This window comes from Panthera onca, chromosome E3 (genome assembly GCF_046562875.1).
Source record: "Panthera onca isolate mPanOnc1 chromosome E3, mPanOnc1 haplotype 2, whole genome shotgun sequence".
Classification (NCBI taxonomy): Eukaryota; Metazoa; Chordata; class Mammalia; order Carnivora; family Felidae; genus Panthera; species Panthera onca.
In genome coordinates, this window is record NC_138354.1 from 16,229,211 (window position 1) to 16,248,835 (window position 19,625).

The window sequence follows — 19,625 nt, forward strand, 5'->3', positions numbered from 1 at the left end:
AGTCTAGAACATTCTAACATCTGAGAGCTTATGTGATGAGTTAGTCATGGAGTCCTTAAAATCAAAATGCCCTTGGCAATCCCACGCAGAGCTCAACTTACGAGCCTCTGATCATTCAGCTTCAAGAAGAGGGATCAAAGATCTCACTCTGCTATCAAGTGTTAGCTGAACCAACAAATATTAAAATTGTTATTTTTCCCCAAGTAAAGGATAGTTTGGTATACACACCAAATTTTGTTGTATGCTTCTAGGCATTCCGGTTTAACATTGTGAACTGAAACAAAAGAAAATTCAACGATAAACTTATGAACGAAGGGAAAAAAGTCAACTATGAAGGTAGCAAACCCATCACTCACACTGTAATTTGTATAGACTGCTTGTTTCCTTTTTGGCTAGGAGATTAGAGTGAGCATCTTTTCTTGGATCAACTTTCCGGACAAATAAGGATTTTAACCAGCTGTCTTCTCGAGGCCTACTATTGGAGGACGTAAATCTCCTAGGGAATAACAAATATAAAAATTTTAGTCTCATCAGTGGTACAAAGATTTCAGTGTTTTCAGGTAATGTCACATACTACATTATTTTTATAAAATCAATCCATCCAGCAAACATGCCTTGAGTACCTATTCTAGGCACTGTTACAGAACCTGGAATACCACAAAATATTCACTCTCAATTATAATAGCATGCAATCTAAACAACAGGAGCAAAGCGTAAAAGATGTAACTTGTGGTTCTCTTAAGAGAGCTCTTTTTTTTAAGTTGTAAGTATAGTTGACAAACAATGTTGCATTAGTTTCAGGTGTACAGCATAGTGATTTGACAATTCTATACATTACTCAGTGCTCACCATGTTAAGTATAGTCGCCATCTGTCACCATACAATGTTATGACAATATTATTGACTATACTTCCTATGGTGTACTTTCCATCTCTGTGATTTATTTATTTTATAACTGGAAGTGTGTACCTCTTAATCCCCACCCCCACCTCCCTGCTGGCAACCACCAGTTTGTTCTCCGTATTTAGTAGGAGTCAGTTTGGGGTGACTGAGTGGCTCAGTCGGTTAAGTGTCTGACTTCGGCTCAGGTCATGATCTCATGGTTTGTGGGTTCAAGCCCCGTACTGGGCTTTGTGCTGACAGCTCAGAGCCTGGAGCCTGCTTTGTACTCTGTGCCTCCTTCTCTCTTCTGCCCCTCCCCTGCTCATGCTTTGTCTCTGTCTCTCAAAAATAAATAAATGTTAAAAAAAAATTAAAAAAAACAACTGTTAGTTTGGGGAGCCTGGGAGCTTTGGTTGGAGGAGCGTGTGACTCTTGATCTCAGGGTTGTGGGCTCAAGCCCCACATTGGGTGTAGAGATTACTTAAATCAATGAAATTAAAAAAAAAAAAGTTTGTTTCTTCATTCATTTGTTTGTTTTTCAGATTCCACCTGTAAGTGAAATTTGTCTTTCTCTGACTTATTTCACTTAGCACAACTCTCCAGGTCCACCCATGTTGTCGCAAATGGTAAGACTGCATTCATTTTTTTAAATGTTTATTTATTTTTGAAAGAGAAAGAGAGCGAGCACGAGCAGGGGAGTGGCAGAGAGAGAGAGAGAGAGAGAGAGAGAGAATCCAAAGCAGGCTCCGAGCTGTCAGTGCAGAGCCTGATGTGGGGCTTGAACCCACAAACTGTGAGATCATGACCTGAGCCAAAGTCAGATGCTTAACCCACTGAGGCACCCAAGCACTCATGATCTCATTCGTTTTTATGGCTGAGTAATATTCCATTATATATATATATATATATATATATATATATATATATATATATGCACACACACACACACACACACACACACACACACACATCTTCTTTCCATTCATCTGTTGATAAACATTTGGGTTGCTTCCGTATCTTGGTTATGGTAAATAATGCTGCAATAAACATATGGATGCATATATCTTTTAAGTTAGTATTTTATTTTCTTTGGGTAAATACCCAGTAGTGGAATTAATGGATCATATGGTATTTCTTCTCTTTTTCCCTATATTCTTTATGCTGTACCTTTCATCCTTGTGACTTGAATAAGTCCATAACTGGAAACCTTGTACCTCCTATTTCCCTTGGCATTTCTATTTTTAAATAGAATATTTATCACAGAACCAGAACAAATAATCCTAAAATATTCTATTTAATATTCCTAAAATATTTTTTAATTTTTTTGAGGAACTCCATTTAGGAACCAAAAGGACCCTAAATAGCCAAAGCAATCTTGAGAAAGAAGAACAAAGCTGTAGGTATCATGCTCCTGGTTTTCAAACTGTCCTACAAAGCTATAGTAAAAAAAGAGTCCACTACTGGCATAAAAGCACATAGGTCAATGGAATAGAATAGAGAGGCCAGAAATAAACCCATGCTTATATGATCAATGAATCTATGACAAAGGAGACAAGAATATGCAACGGGGAAAGGATAGTGTCTTCAACAAATGGTCCTGAGGAAACTGGACCACTTTCTTACACTACATACAAGAATAAACTCAAAATGAGTTAAAGATCTAAATGTAAGATCTGAAACCATGAAACTTCTAAAAGAAAACATAGGCAGTAAACTCTTGGACATCAGTCTTACCAATTTTTTTGGATCTGTCTCTTTGGCAAGGGAAACAAAAGCAAAAATAAGAAAGTGGGACTACATAAACTAAAAAGCTTTTTCACAGGAGAGGAAACCATCAACAAAATGAAAAGGCAACCTACTGAATGGGAGAAGATATTCACAAATGATCTATATGATAAAGGGTTAATATCCAAACTACATAAAGAATTCCTAAAACATCAAAAAAAACCCCACAAAAACAAAACAAAACAAAACCCACAATCTGATTAAAAAATGGGCAGAGGACCTCAATAGACATTTTTCCAAAGAAGACATTCAGATGGCCAACAGACACATGAAAAGATGCTCAATATCACAAATTATCAGGGAAATGTATATCAAAACCACAATGAGATATCACCTCATACCAGTCAGAATGGCTAGTTTGGTGAGGATGTGGAGAACAGGGAATCCTTGTGCACTGTTGGTGGGAATGCAAATTAGTGCGGCCATGGAAAAGTGTAGAGGTTCCTCAAAAAATTAAAAGTATAAATACCATACAATTTAGCAATCCCACTTCATTTGTCCAAAGAAAATGAAAACATTAATGTGAAAAGATATATGAACCCCTATGTTCACTGCAGCATTATTTACAACGGCAAAGACATGGAAGCAACCTAAGTCCATTGGTAGATAAACAGATAAAGAAGATGTGGTGTACATATGCATATACAACATGTGTTGTATACATATATAACTATGTGTTATATTATACATATATGACACACTCGCACAGATGCTTAGGAATATTATTCAGCCATAAAAAAAGAATAAAATCTTACCACTTGTGACAACATTGATGGATCAGGAGGGTATTATGCTAAGTGAAATAAGTCAGAGAAAGACAAATAACATACAATTTCACTTATATGTGGAATCTAAAACACAAATTAAAAAAGAGCACAGAAAACATACTCATAAATACAGTACACAAACTGGTAGTTGCGGGAGTTGTGGGGAAACGGTGAAATAGGTGAAGGGGATTAAGAGGTACAAAGTTCCGTTAACAAAATAAACAAGAAGATATAAAATACAGCATAGGGAATGTAGTCATAATACTGTAATAACTTTGTATGGTGAGAGATGGGAACTAGACTTAGGGTGATTTCATAACGTATATAAATGTTGAATCACTAAGTTATATGTGAAACTCATATAATATTGTATGTCAACTACACTTCAATTAAAAAAAATTAGAACCTGGATGAGACTTATCCTCTTCCTAATCTCACAAAACCCAATCAATGACAAGCTGTGTGCTTTTATCTTCTTCATTTTGATTCAAATTTCCACACAGTGAAATTTACTTTTTTGGCATAGTTCTACAGGGGTTTGGCAAATGCATAAAGTCATGTAACTACCACCATATGGAACAGTTCCTTCACTCCCTTAAACTCCCTTTTTTTAAAAAATTGAAATATAGGTGATACACATTGTTACATTAGTTTCGGGTGTACAACATAGTGACTCAACAAGTCTATATGTCACTCTATGCTCCCAAGTGTAGCCACCACCAAGTACCATACAAGGCTATTATAATACCATTGACTATATTCCCTATGCAGTATCTTATATATTAGTGGCTTATTCATTCCATAACCGGAAGTCTGTTATCTCCCACTCCTTTTGTAATCAACCCTTCTCCCCAGTTCCAACTGCTAACAACCATTCCTCTGTTCTATATCCCTATAGTTTGGCCTTTTCCAAAATGTCTTATTTATGGAGTGATACAGAATATAGCCTTTTGAGTCCAGTCCCATTCTTCTTGCACACTCCCTTTTACAACTGATGACCATCATCTCTGGCCAGGGTTATTATGGCATACTCCTTATAATTCTGATCTTTAACTGATCTACACATAAATGCTCTTTTCTGCCCTTTGCTAGATCATGCTAGGAGCAATAATGTATTGGGATTCCAAATGGCTACTATAAATGCTTAGGATCTTATCTAATGCTTCAAAGCAAGGTCAAGATGTTGACAGGTTGGTGTGAGGCTTTTCTGGGAGATTTCTATGGAAACACTACATGATTTTCTACGGACTATTTTCAATTTGCTTATCAGGCCTGCTTAAGGACGCGGACACCACAAAGCAAGTGTAGGAAAAGAGAGCGACCTCAGGTGTTAAGGAAGAGGACTTGGAATTTAAATAAGAGGTAAGAAAACTCTCAGAAGATGAAAATTCCCCCTTGCTTCATGAGATGAACTTGAATATTCTATATAACCATAATACAAATTCCTATTTTTTTTAAAGATTTTATTTTTAAGTAATCTCTAAACCTAATGCGGGGCTCGAACTCACAACCCTGAGATCAAGAGTCCTATGCTCTTTCTACTGAGCCAGCCACGTGCCCTTAAATTACTATTCTTATTCAACTATGGTGCTTTAGAAATAATACTACTCTAAGTCTCAAATGTTTATTAGCAACCTTTTTCTTTTTTTGCTTAAAAAGTCAACAACCAGGGCACCTAGGTGGCACAGTAGGTTGAGCGTCCGGCTTTGGCTCAGGTCATGATCTCATGGTTCGTGAGTTTGAGTCCCGCGTTGGGCTCTGGGCTGACAGCTCGGAGCCTAGAGCCTGCTTCCTATTCTATGTCTCCCTCGCTCTCTGCTCCTCCCCTGCTCACACGCTGTCTCTCTCTCAAAAATAAATAAAGATTAAAATAATAATAATAAAAGAATAAAAATAAAAGAATAAAAAGAATTTAAAAAAATCAACAACCATTACACAGCAATTTTCTTTCCATAAAATGTTTTTAATTTAAAAACACTGTATATTAGCTAAAAACCAGGTAAAAACAAACAGCTAAAAACCAAATAAAAAGACTTCTGAATGATCTAAACTTACAAATATGCAAACAAATATTACACAAATATAATATTAACAATACATTTTCTATAATGATCAAGAAATATAAAAGTACTTTTTCAATTATTCAAAGATTAAAAAGCAGCAAACTCATATTTAACAGGTAAAATAACAAGTTTATACTAGTACTGTACATGTAATTTTTCTTGTAAGTGCATAGGACAAAAATATAGTTTAAATGGCATTAAATAGTTTAAATGGCATTTGTGAAAACAAGTTGGAATTTCTTCCACATTTCTTTTCCTGTATGTTAAAATGTCCTAGAATTAATAAGCATTAATGGTGGTATCTCTCAGGGAGGGAAGAGTTAAGGTAGAAGAGACACAGCTTTACTCATGTAATACCTGTATTGTGTTTTTCACATGTGTGTATTTTATAATTATTATTTAAGTACAGTTGACACACAATGTTACATTAGTTTCAGCTATACAACCTAGTGATTTGACAAATGTATACATTATGCTATTTTCACCAAGTGTAGCTACCATCTGTCCTGTTACAATGCAATTGCAGTATCACTAACTATATTCCTTATGCTGTGCTTTTACTTTTATGTGTGTGTGTATGTATATATATAAATGTTTATTTTGAGAGAGTGAGAGAGAGAGAGAGAGAGAGAGAGAGAGAGAGAATACGCATGTGAGAGACTGGGAGAGAGGCAGAGAGAGGGAGAGACAGAAATCCAAGCAGGGTCCGCACTGTCAGCACAGAGCCCTACACGGGGCTGGAACCCATGAACCATGAGATTACGACCGGAGCGGAAATCAAAGAGTTGGAGGCTTAACCTGACTGTGCCACCCAGGCATCCCTTACTTTTGTATATTTTTAAGTACATATCTAGCCCTATAGTAAAACTGTTTAAGGCACTTAGGATGGCACCTGATATATAGTGAAAGGTTAAAAAATTAAGTTTTTAAAACTACCTTTTCAATAAAAACAAACCTAAAGTTAAAAGCAATAAATTATACATAAAACTATTAGATTATATAAATAAATTCTGAAGAAGGCAATTCTCCAAACAGTCATGGTAAAACTTATGTCAATAAAAATGAAAACATTTGTTAATTTGTTTAAAGTGTTTCAAACATATCACATTTTGGGATATTTGCTAAATAGTATCATGAATACAATGGCTAGCATTAAAATTAGTGATACAAAAAGGAGAAAGTTTTAAGATTTGTTAATGAGACTATATAATTCCTGTTTTTTCTTTATTTTAGATTTTAAGTTCACTAGACAGAAACAGTGTTTACAAAGTTTTGGGGGTATTAAATAAATGTTAAGAGCTTAGGAAAAGCTATTATGAATAATTAAGAAAGGGGTACAATGAAAATTTCTAAAAATATCAGCATTAGGGAATTTCATTTAAAATAACAAATATTCACCAAAGCAACCACTACTAACAGTTTTTAATGGGTCCTTCCAGAAATGCATAGACATGCATTATCATGTGTACATATAGATATTTAATTTCTATGGCATTTAATACTCTAAAAATAAGAAAGCATGATACAGAATTATTAGCAAATTAAATCTGGAAGGGGAAAATCCCAAAATAATTTTGTTCCTCTTCTTTAGAATGAAAGGGAATTACAAATTAATAAATTCATACTTCCTGTTAGGCACTGAATTAGGCAGCTTGTCTATGTCATCTCATTCAATCTTCAGTACAGTCTAGCAAGGTAAGTATTAGCTCATTTTAAAGCTTGGCTCAGAGAGGTTAAATGACATGAGCTAAGAAGTAGCAAAATGAAAATATAAACCTATGAAAATATGATGTAAATATGAAAATGAAAATCTGATCTAACTATAAAGTTCAAAATATTCTCACTAATAAGGGATGTCTCCCAAACATAAATCTCCCCAGCTGAGCATTCTCCCAGGTTTTAATAACACCAAAGAGATTTACTTTAAGATGGGTAAAATGAGGTAAGGGACATGAAAACACTGTAATATAAAGATAAGCCTAAGAAATAGTCAGCATCATGGGACACACACAAGAACCTGAGGGTATCTGCTTGTCAGCTTGGGTAGCAACTGTCTTGACAAATGAAAAACAGTTCAGTCCAGTCCGCCATTACCCCCAGTTGATTGTCAAACTCGGGAATCTTTTCAGTGTCAGGTGACCAAAGTTGCCCAGTGTGCCCGGTCCATCTAGCTGTCCAAGCTGAATCACGGAAAGGAGTAGAAGGAGCTATGCCAACAGCTGTCAGGGTGATAGGATCCGGGCTAGGGTTCTTTACTGAGAATGACAAACTGCACGATCAGTAGTCTTTACAACATCATACATCTGTTGTGTGGCATTTAACAGAGGGTGGGGTAGGGGCAGCACGTTCTACAAAACATTAGACTTTATTTTTTCCCAAAGATTTTATTTTTAAGTAATCTCTACACCCAATATGGTACTGGAAATTACTCGAGATCAGGAGTTGCAAGCTCTACTGACTGAGCCAGCCAGGCACCCCCCAAAACATCAGACTTTAAAGAGAATTAGCGTTATTTGCCAGACTCTGTGGATGTAAAGATGAGCCAGATGCCAAAACACAGTAAACACCCAGACTGGTCTCAGATACCGCAGATTTACACACACACATGCTGTGGGAATGAACCTCTGGCTTGGCCTGTGAGGAGTGGAGGAACTCCAGTAGAGACATTCTGGCTCTGTCTTGGAGGACCACACAGACAGGTGGACGAGGCAGGCGAGAATTCCAGTCAAAAGGGACAGCATGTCCAGGGGCACGGAGTCATGAAACTGGATGACATATTTCCGGAACAGCAGAACTTGGTAAGGCAGGAGAACAGGGTGTGGAGGACGGTGAGAGAAAGAGTGGGAAGGCAAGGGCGGGGCCGTGGGGTTAGGCCCTTGTACACCATGCCCATTAGCTGGATTCTACCAGGTAGAATTCTACCTTATCTACCAGGTAAGATGCTAGCAAGTTTTCAAAAAAAGATCAAGGTGTGTAAAGCAGCCTGGCAGTGGTGTGGCAGGTGGACTGCAGCAATAAAGGCAGGGAGCGTGGCTCCTGGGCTTTCTGCTGGTTATCAAGGCCAGCAGTGCCAGGCACACAGGAGGCATTCAATACTCACCAGATAGCCTAAAAGATGGTTCTAGGTTATGATGTAGGCAGTGGGGATGAAGGGGAAGGAATATCTTCAAAAGATATTCCTGAGGTGAAAAGGAGAAGGCACAGGCCCTGACTAGGTATCTAGACAGTGTGGTGGTTTGGTTGGAGCAAACCATAGATGGGAAATGCATTTAGCGCTGAGACCACAGGATGAGGCAGCAGTGGTGAAATGCACTTCATTCATTTGAACACCAAATATCTATTGACTGTGTGCTGCATATGTCAAGCCAGGCTGAGGATATAAAGATGAATAAACCTGGCCCTGACTTCACAGAGCTACTTGTCAGTGGGAGCAGACAGGCAACCATGATCACAGCCCAACATGAGATAAGCTCCTTGATGGCCACATAAGGTGGTGGCTGTGACAAGGGTGGGGGCAGAGGTGGGGGAAGAGATGAACCAATTCTCTGAACGAGTACTTGTTGAATTGAAGCCCTGAAAGATGAGGAACACTTGTCAGGTAGACAGACGCCCATGAGAGGAAGCAGACCTATACCTGCCAAAGCCAGGAGTTTGTGAATATAGCCAGAGATGAAGAGGAGAGAGGAAGCTGAAGGGCTTGATTCAAAGAAGAGTCGAGCATTAAAGTAGTAACAATGTCACTCCTCTACTCACCACCAAGCCTCCTGCCACCCCAATAAACCTGTCTTCCACACTGCTGCTACAGAGAGCCATTCTCTTCATTTTTAAAAACTTCGAACAGAGATGAAGGGACAGTATAATGAAGGCCTCTATACCCTGCATTTAGATGAAAGAATGATGAACATTTTATCAATTTTAAGTGTTTCTCTCTATACATATTTGCTTTTTTATTTTTACCAAACCATCTGAAAGTAGAGTACAGACATTGTGACACTTTATTCCTAAAACTTCAGCATGCACCTCCTAAGAACAAAGACAAAACCATGATATGATTTTCACATCTGAGGAAAAGAATAATTCTAATATCCACTCCATATTAAACTGTCCCCAACTGTTCCCAAAATGTCTTTTACAGTTTTTCTTGGCAGGGGTGGGGTGGGGTGGTATGGGAAAAAGAGGCACTGGGATCCAGTGCAGGTTCAAGTCAGAACTTTTAACAGGAAAAAGTTCTGCTCGGAATTCTTCAGTTGTCCCTTTCACCAACAGGTTCAAGACCTTACTCTTCCTTCACAGGACTCCAGACAAGTGTTGCCACCAGTTAAGCGAGGGGAGTGGTGGGAGAGAAGGTTGAGTGAAGACACACTGCAGGGAGAACTGACAGATCTTGTAGCTGGCTAGATGGGAGAGAGCAGGAGGGGCTGGGCTTGGGGCCACTACAGGGAAGATGTGCCACTACTGGAGACAGAACCCAGAAGGAGCAAGCTCTACAGGAGGAAGAGGAGTTCAATTTTAGGTTCAAAAGCAACCCAAGCACCTGTAGGACACTCGTGCAATGGCCACTAAGCAAATGAGACCCCAGGCCTGGCACTGAGCAGAGAAGAGGTACTGGCAAGTTAGTCTCCTGGGAAGACTCCTCCTTTCCTTCTGAAACCCCTCTTGTAAGGTCACCCACAGACCCCCGTTGTCAAAGCCAGTTTTCTGTCATCTTAACTTTGTAGCAGCATCTGGCACAGTTGCCAGCTCCCTCCTTGAAATACCTCCCCCTGGGCACTGCCACAAAGTGCCCTCACCGGCTGCTCTTTCCCAGTCTCCCTTGCTGCCTCTTCCTACATCTAGCCTGTGAACACATCTCAGGCCTGCTTCTTAGCCCCTTCTCCATCCACACTCTCTCTGCAAGCAACCTCATCCATTCCTATGGGTTTAAAAAATGTTCTATATGAAAAATTTCAATTAAATGCAAAACAGTATAATGAAACCCATGGATCTATCAACTTTTAGCATTCCTATATACCAGCAGCTCCCAAATGTAACCTGTAGTCCAGACATCTCCTTTGAGGAGTCCTATAGATCAAACAGGCCAACTGCCTTTCCATTTGAATAGCTCACAGCCATCTCAAACTTTACCAGGTTCAAAAGTGCTCTGGATTCCCCCCTCCACACCCTACAACTGTTCTTCCTTCTCTGAATTAGGAGCAAGCTCCCAGATGGCAAGGACCTTATTCACTGATATTTCCCAACAGCGCCCAGCATACGGTGGGCACTCATATGCTTATGGAACAAATGACTTTCCATAAATGGCACCAGCATCTGATCAGTTAGCCATTACCTATGATTCTGTCTCCTTTCCAAAATCAGACTGATATTTTTTATTTATTTATTTAAAAAATTTTAATGTTTATTTTTGAGAGAGAGACAGAGCGCCAGTGGGGAAGGGGCAGAGAGGGAGACACAGAATCCGAAGCAGGCTCCAGGCTCTGAGCTGTCAGCAGAGAGTCCAATGCGGAGCTCGAACTCAAGAACCAGGAGACCAAGTCGGACACTTAACCAACTGAGTCACCCAGGCGCCCCCAGACTAATATTTTAAAAACACAGAGCAGATCATGTCACACTAGAATTTATATCTTTAAATGGTTTCCATGGTGTCCAGAAGAAAATCCAATTTCTCTAAAATGGCTTGTGAGACCTGGAATTATCCAGCTCCTGCTCCTTGCCACCTGTCCTCTAGTCACTCTTCCCTTCACTCCTGGGCTCTTCTCTTCCTCGACTTTTCTGGAGTTTCCCAGTATGCCTTCATCCTTCCCAGTCAGGGCTTTGCTGCACACTGACCCTTCAAATGTCAGCTTAACGTCACATTCTTGGGGAGGCCCTCCATGATCTCATGTAGTAGGTTCCCTGATCTTCTCTCATACCACCTACCTCAATCTGTAAGTCTCTATGAATTTTTACCTCTGCCATGGCCTCCTGCAGATAGTGACCATGGCTATTATGTTGAGTTTCACAAGACTTCAAAGACATCATTTACATTCAGTATTTGTACAATAAATGAACCAACTGGGTCTACATTGAGTCCTAAAGAACACCTACAGTTGAGGCAGATTAGCACCAAGGAAGGGGCAGTGGTCCAACGGTACAGGGGGCTTGAGAAAGTAATCCAAGAGCCAACAAGCTGGACAGAGATAAGGACTTTAGATTCAAAAGCATTCGGCCCCAGCAGGACGTGGGGGTACTGGACAGACCCAGGTCCAAATCTCCAGTTTACTAGCTTTGTGACCTTGGGCACTTTAGTGTCCAAGAGTAGTAGAGTAGTCTTTTGGGTGAATACATTCAGCCTCAAAGGTCTTTTTTGGAAAGAAGAAAATATGAATTTCACAGGCTCATATCACCTGTGTGAAAAAAAAAAGACACACAGTAGATGCTCAGCAACAGAAAAAAGGACGTTGATTTGTTAATCAAACTGGAAACATAAACATCAAATTTGGAAATACAAGTTGGGCATCAGTCCTAAGAAGGGTGCTGAGCCTGAAGCCTGACAAACTTGAGGTCAAATGCCTTTTCTAGCTAGGTGTCTCACCTGCTTTGAGGTTCCATCTCATCTGCAAAATGCAGATCCTGCTACTTCTTAAAATTGTTACTAGGATTAAATTAAATAAGCTCTCTGGCCCACAGTAAGAGTTTAACAAACATGCAGTTCCTTTACTGACAACTGAATTTTCTAGAGGCTCATTATTTAACCACAAACAGAAAACGTTTAAATTATCCAATGTAAAGAAAACAATAAAGCAAATCTACGTGTAAGTTAGTTATGAGCTTGGTTTCTGAACATGGAATATAGGACATGGATACATCAAAGGCATGAATTCAGAAAACCGAATACTTAATCCAATGAGGTTAGGAAAAAACGTGTAAACTTGAACCCAACGCCTACTTAGCGCTAGTAACTGTTCATACTTTTTGATCCGTTACCTACTTTTCAACGCAAGTCAAAGGCTGTTCGTAGCACTGAGACCTCCCCACCACTCCCCCTGTGCTTCACTGAAGGTTCAGACGGGACAACGCGTTATTTTAGTTCTTCACAACCTAAGAAAGAGGTGAGTAGTATCTCTACTGCCATTTGCAGATGCGGACATCAAGGCTTTGCGCGGGCACGTAGCGTTCTCTGGGAGCCCACGAGAAGCCGGAGGCCGAGTCCAGGGCCTGGAGCCTCAGCCGCGCGCCAGCCCTCCGCCACCGCGCGGGTCGCGCAGGGTCAAGGTCCCGAAGGCCGAGCCCGCACGGCAGGCGGACGTGGCCTTGGCGCCGAGCGCCGTCCCCGCCGTGACCTTGAGCCCGGCCCGCCGGGAAGGCGCTCCGACTCCGCCAAGGCTCCCCCGCCTGGCCCGGCCCGGCCCGGCCGACAGCGGCCTCGGCCCCTGCCGCCCCGCAACCCCTGCGGCTCTGCCCCGAGGGAGCGCTGCCGGGCCGGGGCGGAGACCCGTGCCGGGGACCCCGCGCCCTCTGCCCCGCGGCGGCCCCTCCCCGGCCGCTCCCGGAAAGGGCGGCGCTGCTCACCGGAGCACTGGCAGGAGGCTGCAGGGGGGGGCCCGCCGCAGGAGACCGCCGACCCAAGCCGCTCCGCGGGCGTGCAGTACTCGCGCCGCCATCTTGCTCTGGCGCCTGGGCTCCCACCGCCCGGGCCGCCGCTGACGCCGCCGCCGCGACCCCTCCCCCGGCCAGGCCCGCCGAGGCTGGGGCGGGGCGGGGCGCGCAGCCGCTGCAGCGCCAGGCGCCGCCGCCAGGGGAAGTAGGGCCCAAGGTCCCGGCGCGAGGAGGTCCTGCAGCTGCGAGAAAGGAGCGAAGGCGAAAAGGACTGCTTTACGAGACAATCACCAGCGAAAGGAGCTGAATGTCCAGCACTAGAGGACCATGGGCAAGGCTTTAATGTACATGGAAAGATCCACAAGAAAAGAGTAACACTGAGTTCAGGCTTCTCCCCAAAACCTTTTGAACTTTGTACCATGTAAATACATTGCCTTTCAAACCGAAAACAAACCCAAAGCAACGCTTTAATAAAAACACTCTAGATGAAAACATAACTCAAGTTATCTGGTGGTCTCGGGACTGCATTGTTCCTGTTCCCTGTTCATATCAACACTGATGGGCGCTCGTCGCGTCTCAGTCGTCAAGCCGACTCAGTCTAGTGGGGCAGGATGTGAAATAATTGGCTCCAGTGTGTCAAGTGTTGAAATGAAGAGGTTCACCAGACGGGAAGGGGACACGGACAGGCGAGACTGTAACCGGCGGTGGCTGTGAAGCGGAGGACAGAGCCGAGTTCCTGGCACGATAGCGCGGTCCCAAAGGAAGAGTTGACCAGTGGAAGGGAGGATATCTCCGGTCAAGAAAACAACTTAAACAAAGGCGTGGATCGGGTGGCACTGTTTAGGGAAAGTGTATCCTGAGTAAAAGAGCCGCAAATGTAACCTTGAAAACTGCAACCGAGACAAGGTAGGCAGAAAGGGAGCTAGACAGTGAGAGAAGGGGGAGAAACAGGGAGGAGAGACCCCAGCCACCAAGGGGAGCACTGTGCAAGAATCTGCAGAGGCCAAGAGGGAAATGTCCTCAGGACTGGGTGGGTACCTGGGAGGTCTGTTACCCTGGCAGGAGGGGAGAGGGCAGCAACTGGGCTTTTGGTCTGAGGGGTTCTCTGAAGCTAGTAATCTTGGAGGCAAAGGAAGCATTGGAGCTTAAGGGGTGCAGTTTTCTGACTGGGGGAATATTTGAACATGTTAATATGGCAAGGAACCACCAGGAAGGATTAAAAAGGGGTCCTGTGGATGGAGGAGAGACAACAAGGATTTGCTCCAGATCAGGGAGATACGGGTCTCTTGGAGGCCAGTGGAAAGGAGGCCAAGGGACAGGGGACAGGAGTCCAGAGGCTATGTGGCTGAGCAACAGGCTTATGATTAGTGAGCCTGTAGACACTTCGACCCAAAAGGGAGCTCTCCCCAGGGCAGAAAGGACATGTCCCAATCCTCCACAGTAGGAGGGAAGCCTCTTTAAGCCTGTGGTGTCATTGTGCCCTTGTGACTTTCTCACACATTCTCCCAACTTCTCAGCTTTTTTTTTTTTTTTTTTGAAGAGATGAATGCTTTTAAATGTATTTTCCTGAAATGTAAACTTGGTAAATATTTCTTGGTCGACCTTGCTTTTGTGCTATTTAGTATTAGGCCACTTATTCTGCATTTTTCTTCTCCACTGTTATCTTCCAATATTTTTTACTGGGGACATGTACTTGTATCTCACAGGTGTATATGTCATAGAAGAAATATTGGGCATCTTCCTGGAGCATAAGTTTTACACCAAGATTATTAGGAAAAATATCTTAAGAGGGATGCCTGGGTGGCTTAGTCAGTTGATTTCGGCTAAGGTCATGATCTCAGGGTCATGGGATTGATCCCTACGTCAGGCTCCACGCTGAGCATGGAGCCTGCTTAAAATTCTCTCTCAAAAAAAGTAGAGTATATGTAAGCATTTTAAATATTTGAGGTTTTTGCGATGGCTTGTACAGGTGCAAGGTGGAACCCACATTAACTCCACCTGTCAGAGACCTAGACACTCTTAGATGATTCCCTTTTGCTCACTCTCCTGGTATCAAGCTCTGAGAGTTCTACTTTGGAACATCATTTATCCAACCTCTTTTCCTCACCCTACTCAGTTTGTCTTAGGACCAGTCTTTGAACAGGTCTCTTTCCCTCTAATCTTTCCCCTTACAGTTCATTATGTAAATATATCATACTCTTTTAAAAATGTAACCTGCCACCACTTACAGTATAATTTCCACCTGTTTCTTTACCTGAGCCCCACTCATGTTCAAAGTGTCCCAGCAGTCCTCACGGCTTGCAGAACCCCTTGGTTATGCTTCTTCTTCTCATAGTTTTGGGATTTTACATTCTTCCCTCTACCTGGAATGCCCTTTCCACAACCCGTATCTACTAGCCCGGAAACTGTTCCTTTAAGATTCAGTTCTAGCACTATCTAGTCTCTTCTGGGAAGTTGTCGTCATTTCTCCCCACCCATGTGCTTCTCTGCTATGAAGGCAGCTGTACATAACCTCCCCTACTAGATTATGAGCATTGAGAGGATAGGCAGTGCTTGTGGTTACTGCTGAAACTCTGTACTTGTATAATACACGTATTAGTTGAAACTGAAATATGCTCCAAATCTCTTCCTAGGAGCCAGGAAACGAATATGTAACTCAATGTTTCTTCAGGTCAAAATCTAGGTTCATAGTTTATTAATAAACAGCAACAGAACTCAAACTCTCCAACTCAAATGCACAGTATGAGGAACTCTACAATTTCATCAATGTATCAGATTTTATGAATCCACTCCTATTTATATTTAATACACTCTAGAATACAGGACGAAAGAAAAGTGACACAGAATTTTCAAGTTTTATTTTCTATGTGTCGACATTCTTATTATAAGGTCTGACCCCAACCAGACTGCTGATTATTTCCATTTGTAATTGGTTAAATCAAAGAAATAATTTCAGGGGCACTGGGATGGCTCAGTCGGTTAAGCAGCCAACTTCAGCTCAGGTCATGATCTCACCATTCATGAGTTCAAGCCCCAGGTCAGGCTCTGTGCTGGCAGCTCACAGCATGGAGCCTGCTTTGGATTCTGTGTCTCCCTCTCTCTCTGCCCCTCTCCTGCTTGCTCTCTGTCTTTCTCTCTCAAAAGTAATAAACATTAAAAAACAAAAACAAAAACAAAAAAAAAAAAGAAAAATTTCAAATTAGTTTCAAATATATACCACCAAAAATAAATATTCACTTAATGCAGTCTTCTGTTTTAAGATATCAAAAGGTATTTTCCTCCCCAAATAAGGGTTCTAAGATAAATTCAAGATTCCTTTGAATGGAAAAAAAAAAAAAAAAAAAAGATATACCTAAAAAAGTGAGCTTACAAAACAATGCAGGGGATTACTAGGTACACTTCCTGTAAGAGGAAAGTATGTCCAATGAAAAGGAAATTTCAAACATGACCTTACACTCATGAAAAATTTTAACAAGGCCTTTACTTCATTTACTTTTAGCTATTCCATAAATACCAGAAGAGAAATTGGACAGTTTGTAATGAAATTTAGAAAAATTTCTTTTTCTGTAAAGCAAACTTATAAATCTTTCCCTTTGTCTCCTTCCAATCGTCCTTCACTGTGCTAAAGAGCTATTCAGTTCTTCCAGATTTTTGGTTAAGTGGGTAGTTTCCAAGCTGACTGGGCTTTCCAGGTAGGTAGTTCCTGCACAGGGTTTTCCGGTCACTGGATCTATGACTTGTCCAACTTTGAAAACGATCTCGGCCAGTTCATGTTTCACATGCTTTGTTCGTGGGACAGGTAGAGCTTTGAGAAGCACGATATCCCCAACTGTGCACTGCTGAAGAGCATCATGAGCAAAGTAGGTTTTTCGTTTATTAAAATACTGTTGAGAGAAGTAGGAACAAATCAGTAGTTCCCATCTGTGATCTGACAACACAGCATAGAATATAAAAAGTAATGCACAGAAAACAAGCTGGGACTTGGGAAAAAAAAGATAATACACTCAGGAGGCTTCCAATACAAAAATTAACTGCTTAACTTCTAGAAAATAGCAATGACTTTCCCAGAGTGGATCATGTGCCTGAGCTCTCCAGCCTATTACCTTCAGTATCTTTGTCTACTAATCATCATCCTTCTCTATACTATTTAAACTCTTCCTTCCTAGTGGAGCCTTCTCTCCAGCCTTATGAACATGCTACTCTCACTACTAGCTGTGTCATTTGGCACAAGTCACTGAATCACTCCAGGCTTAGTTTTTTTCACAACCTAAAATGAGGCTCCACTATCTGCATCTCTAAAGTTATCCAGATAATTAAATGTTCTAAATATACACACCACACTTAGCTCCATGCCTGGCTCGAAGTACTGCAAACAAGCCACAGATGCTCATAACAACCTTGCTGCAGAAGGTGCTCTCATTTTACAAATGAGAAAACAGGCTCTGGAGTTAGGTAATGTGCACAGCTAGTAAACAACAGTCAATATTCACGCTAAGGTCTTCTGACTCAGGCCAATGATCAGGCTGTCGTCACTCTTCAGCTTGTTCCTGTGTTGTTGTTAATAAAAGACAACTTTATTCTTCTCAACTCATCTGGCCTCCCCTTCCCTTAACCTTGTTACCTCTGCTCCTGTGTTTTTGATCCTAGATAACAAAGAACATTTCTACCTACCTGTGTGCCCAGTCTTGAATGCAGAACTGTCCTTGGCACTTTCCTCTCCCTCCCTTGCACATCTGACAAATCAAGGACTCTGTCCCTTCTTTCCGAAATCTACTTTTCCCACTGCATTGCAATTGCTTCAAGGACTGTTCAGGTTCTTATCATTTCCATTCTAGACTTTTGCAATAGCCTTCTTACCTATTTCCTTACCTCCTGTCCTCATCTCTATGTTTCCAAGTGTGTCTTTCCTTTGCTTATAGGATGAAATCCAAAAATACTACATAAAAGGCCTTTCTCAGCCCAGCTCCTACTGTTCTTGTATTCACTCAACAACAGTCAATGCCTACTTAGGATCAAGCTCTGGGCTCAAACATGCCAAACTACTTGTTGTTCCTGTACAATGTCATGCCCTTTAATGGCTAAAAGAACTTCCATATACCACTCACCATGGCCAAAATGACTCCCCCAAATGTGGTCCTTTGGATAAAAGCCTTTCTGAGATTCAGCTCAAATGTCTTTGAGGATGCTCTCTTTCAGCAATGTGGAAAGAAAGAATCAGCTGTCCTGCTTTCTGCTCCCAGTACTTTGCACACAGAAGTACTGTATCAGTTATCAGACTGAGTTGAAATTAACTGTATGTGTCCTCAGAGAATGAACCACGATTAATTCACTTTGTTATCCACACAGATCAGCAGACGCTCAGTGCATCTGTACTGACAGGGAATGGTTTCTCTGTTCAGAACCTGTAACATGTTGGTGATTTATCAATGCCTTCTGAAAACAGGGATATTCCTCACCTTTAATAAGTAGGGATCCAAAACAAGCCTGGTCACCCTCACTTTAGCTGTTTTTTGCATTGCTGTCCCAATCACCTTCCCCACGATCCATTTGGCATGGACGGATGAACGAACTACTGACATTATGTGGCTTTGATCACCTAAAAAACAAATTTCAAAATTTAACATTCTGGTTGTTATGACTCACCAAAGGGATTTTGTTACTAGAACTGCTGAAGGTCAGAAACAGTTTTTGTTGACCTTCTGGAATCACCACTTTAGAGATACTTACACGTTTCACTATTTCCTTAACCCAACCTCCCATCTTTATACTATTTACAAAGCTGTCATTTTAACCTAAGTCGCCGTGTCCCCCTGTGCAAAACGGGAATAACAACAGGGTCTGCTCACAGGAGTGCTTTGAAAGTTTAACCTGTAAGGAGCTAAATGGCGCGAATAAACGTGGGCTCTTACTGGCGTCCCTTTCTTTCCTTCCGCTGGCTTGCGTCTCCCCAGAGGCTCACAGTCTGGCCACACGAGCGCACAAGGCCTTGGCGGAGCGGCCGGGGTGTCCTCCCCACTTAAGGAGACCTTGCCTTGGGGCTGCCTTCTTGATCAGTTAATGCCGAGTCCAACCCGCCTGGGGTAGGCTGGGGGTGATTGATCCTCCCTCCCCGCACAACCCCGGGGTCAGGCAACTTCCCTTGCTTCCAGGCTCTAACCCGACGACACCTTACGTCCCGGGATTCACCCTCCGCAACAGCGGCTCCCATACCTCGACCTCCTCCTGGCTTTACTTTCACAGCGCGCGTCCTACTGAGGGCCGGTCGGAACGTGATGACGTCAGTCCCTTGCAAGTAGCTCCGCCTCGGACCGCTCCTCTCATTGGCCGCGTGTTCCCTTAGCCATAGGCGGGCGTAAGGGCAGGGCTCCGCCCACTCCCCCTTAAAGAGAACCGTAGACCCGGGTCGTCCGGGGAGACGTACATCTTCTTTCTCCATGCTGTGGGCGGCTGGAACGTGGAGCATTCCGGTCTTTCATTTAACTATTCTGTTCGGTTTCCTCTTTTTAAGCTGAGCTCCCAGGCTTGGACAAGGTCTTCCAAATCAGAGGAACCT

At 42.2% G+C, this 19,625-nt stretch overlaps 2 protein-coding genes across 3 annotated transcripts in view; both read right to left on the reverse strand.

Annotated features, from left to right (window-relative positions):
- The window catches only part of NIPSNAP2 (nipsnap homolog 2), a 35,544-nt gene extending 22,329 nt beyond the window's left edge, over positions 1 to 13,215 (reverse strand). Inside the window, exons 1-3 of the mRNA XM_060649100.3 lie at positions 13,046 to 13,215; positions 357 to 496; positions 229 to 274 (exon numbers count right to left, since the gene is read on the reverse strand). Of these exons, the coding sequence (XP_060505083.3) occupies positions 229 to 274; positions 357 to 496; positions 13,046 to 13,137 (278 nt within the window). The 5' untranslated portion in view covers positions 13,138 to 13,215. The remainder of the gene's footprint in view (positions 1 to 228; positions 275 to 356; positions 497 to 13,045) is intronic.
- A 3,318-nt stretch (positions 13,216 to 16,533) lies between these two features.
- MRPS17 (mitochondrial ribosomal protein S17) lies at positions 16,534 to 19,365 on the reverse strand. 2 transcript variants are annotated; one of them, XM_060649102.3, is made up of 3 exons: positions 19,283 to 19,365; positions 18,529 to 18,668; positions 16,534 to 16,956 (listed from the first exon to the last, which is right to left on the reverse strand). In XM_060649102.3, the coding sequence occupies exons 2-3, from the start codon at positions 18,649 to 18,651 to the stop codon at positions 16,687 to 16,689; spliced, it is 393 nt and encodes a 130-aa protein (XP_060505085.3). In that variant the 5' UTR covers positions 18,652 to 18,668; positions 19,283 to 19,365; the 3' UTR covers positions 16,534 to 16,686. The 2 variants fall into 2 exon arrangements, with proteins under 2 accessions (XP_060505085.3, XP_060505084.3); XM_060649101.3 differs by lacking the exon at positions 19,283 to 19,365 and adding an exon at positions 18,982 to 19,094.
- Positions 19,366 to 19,625: the final 260 nt, after the last annotated feature.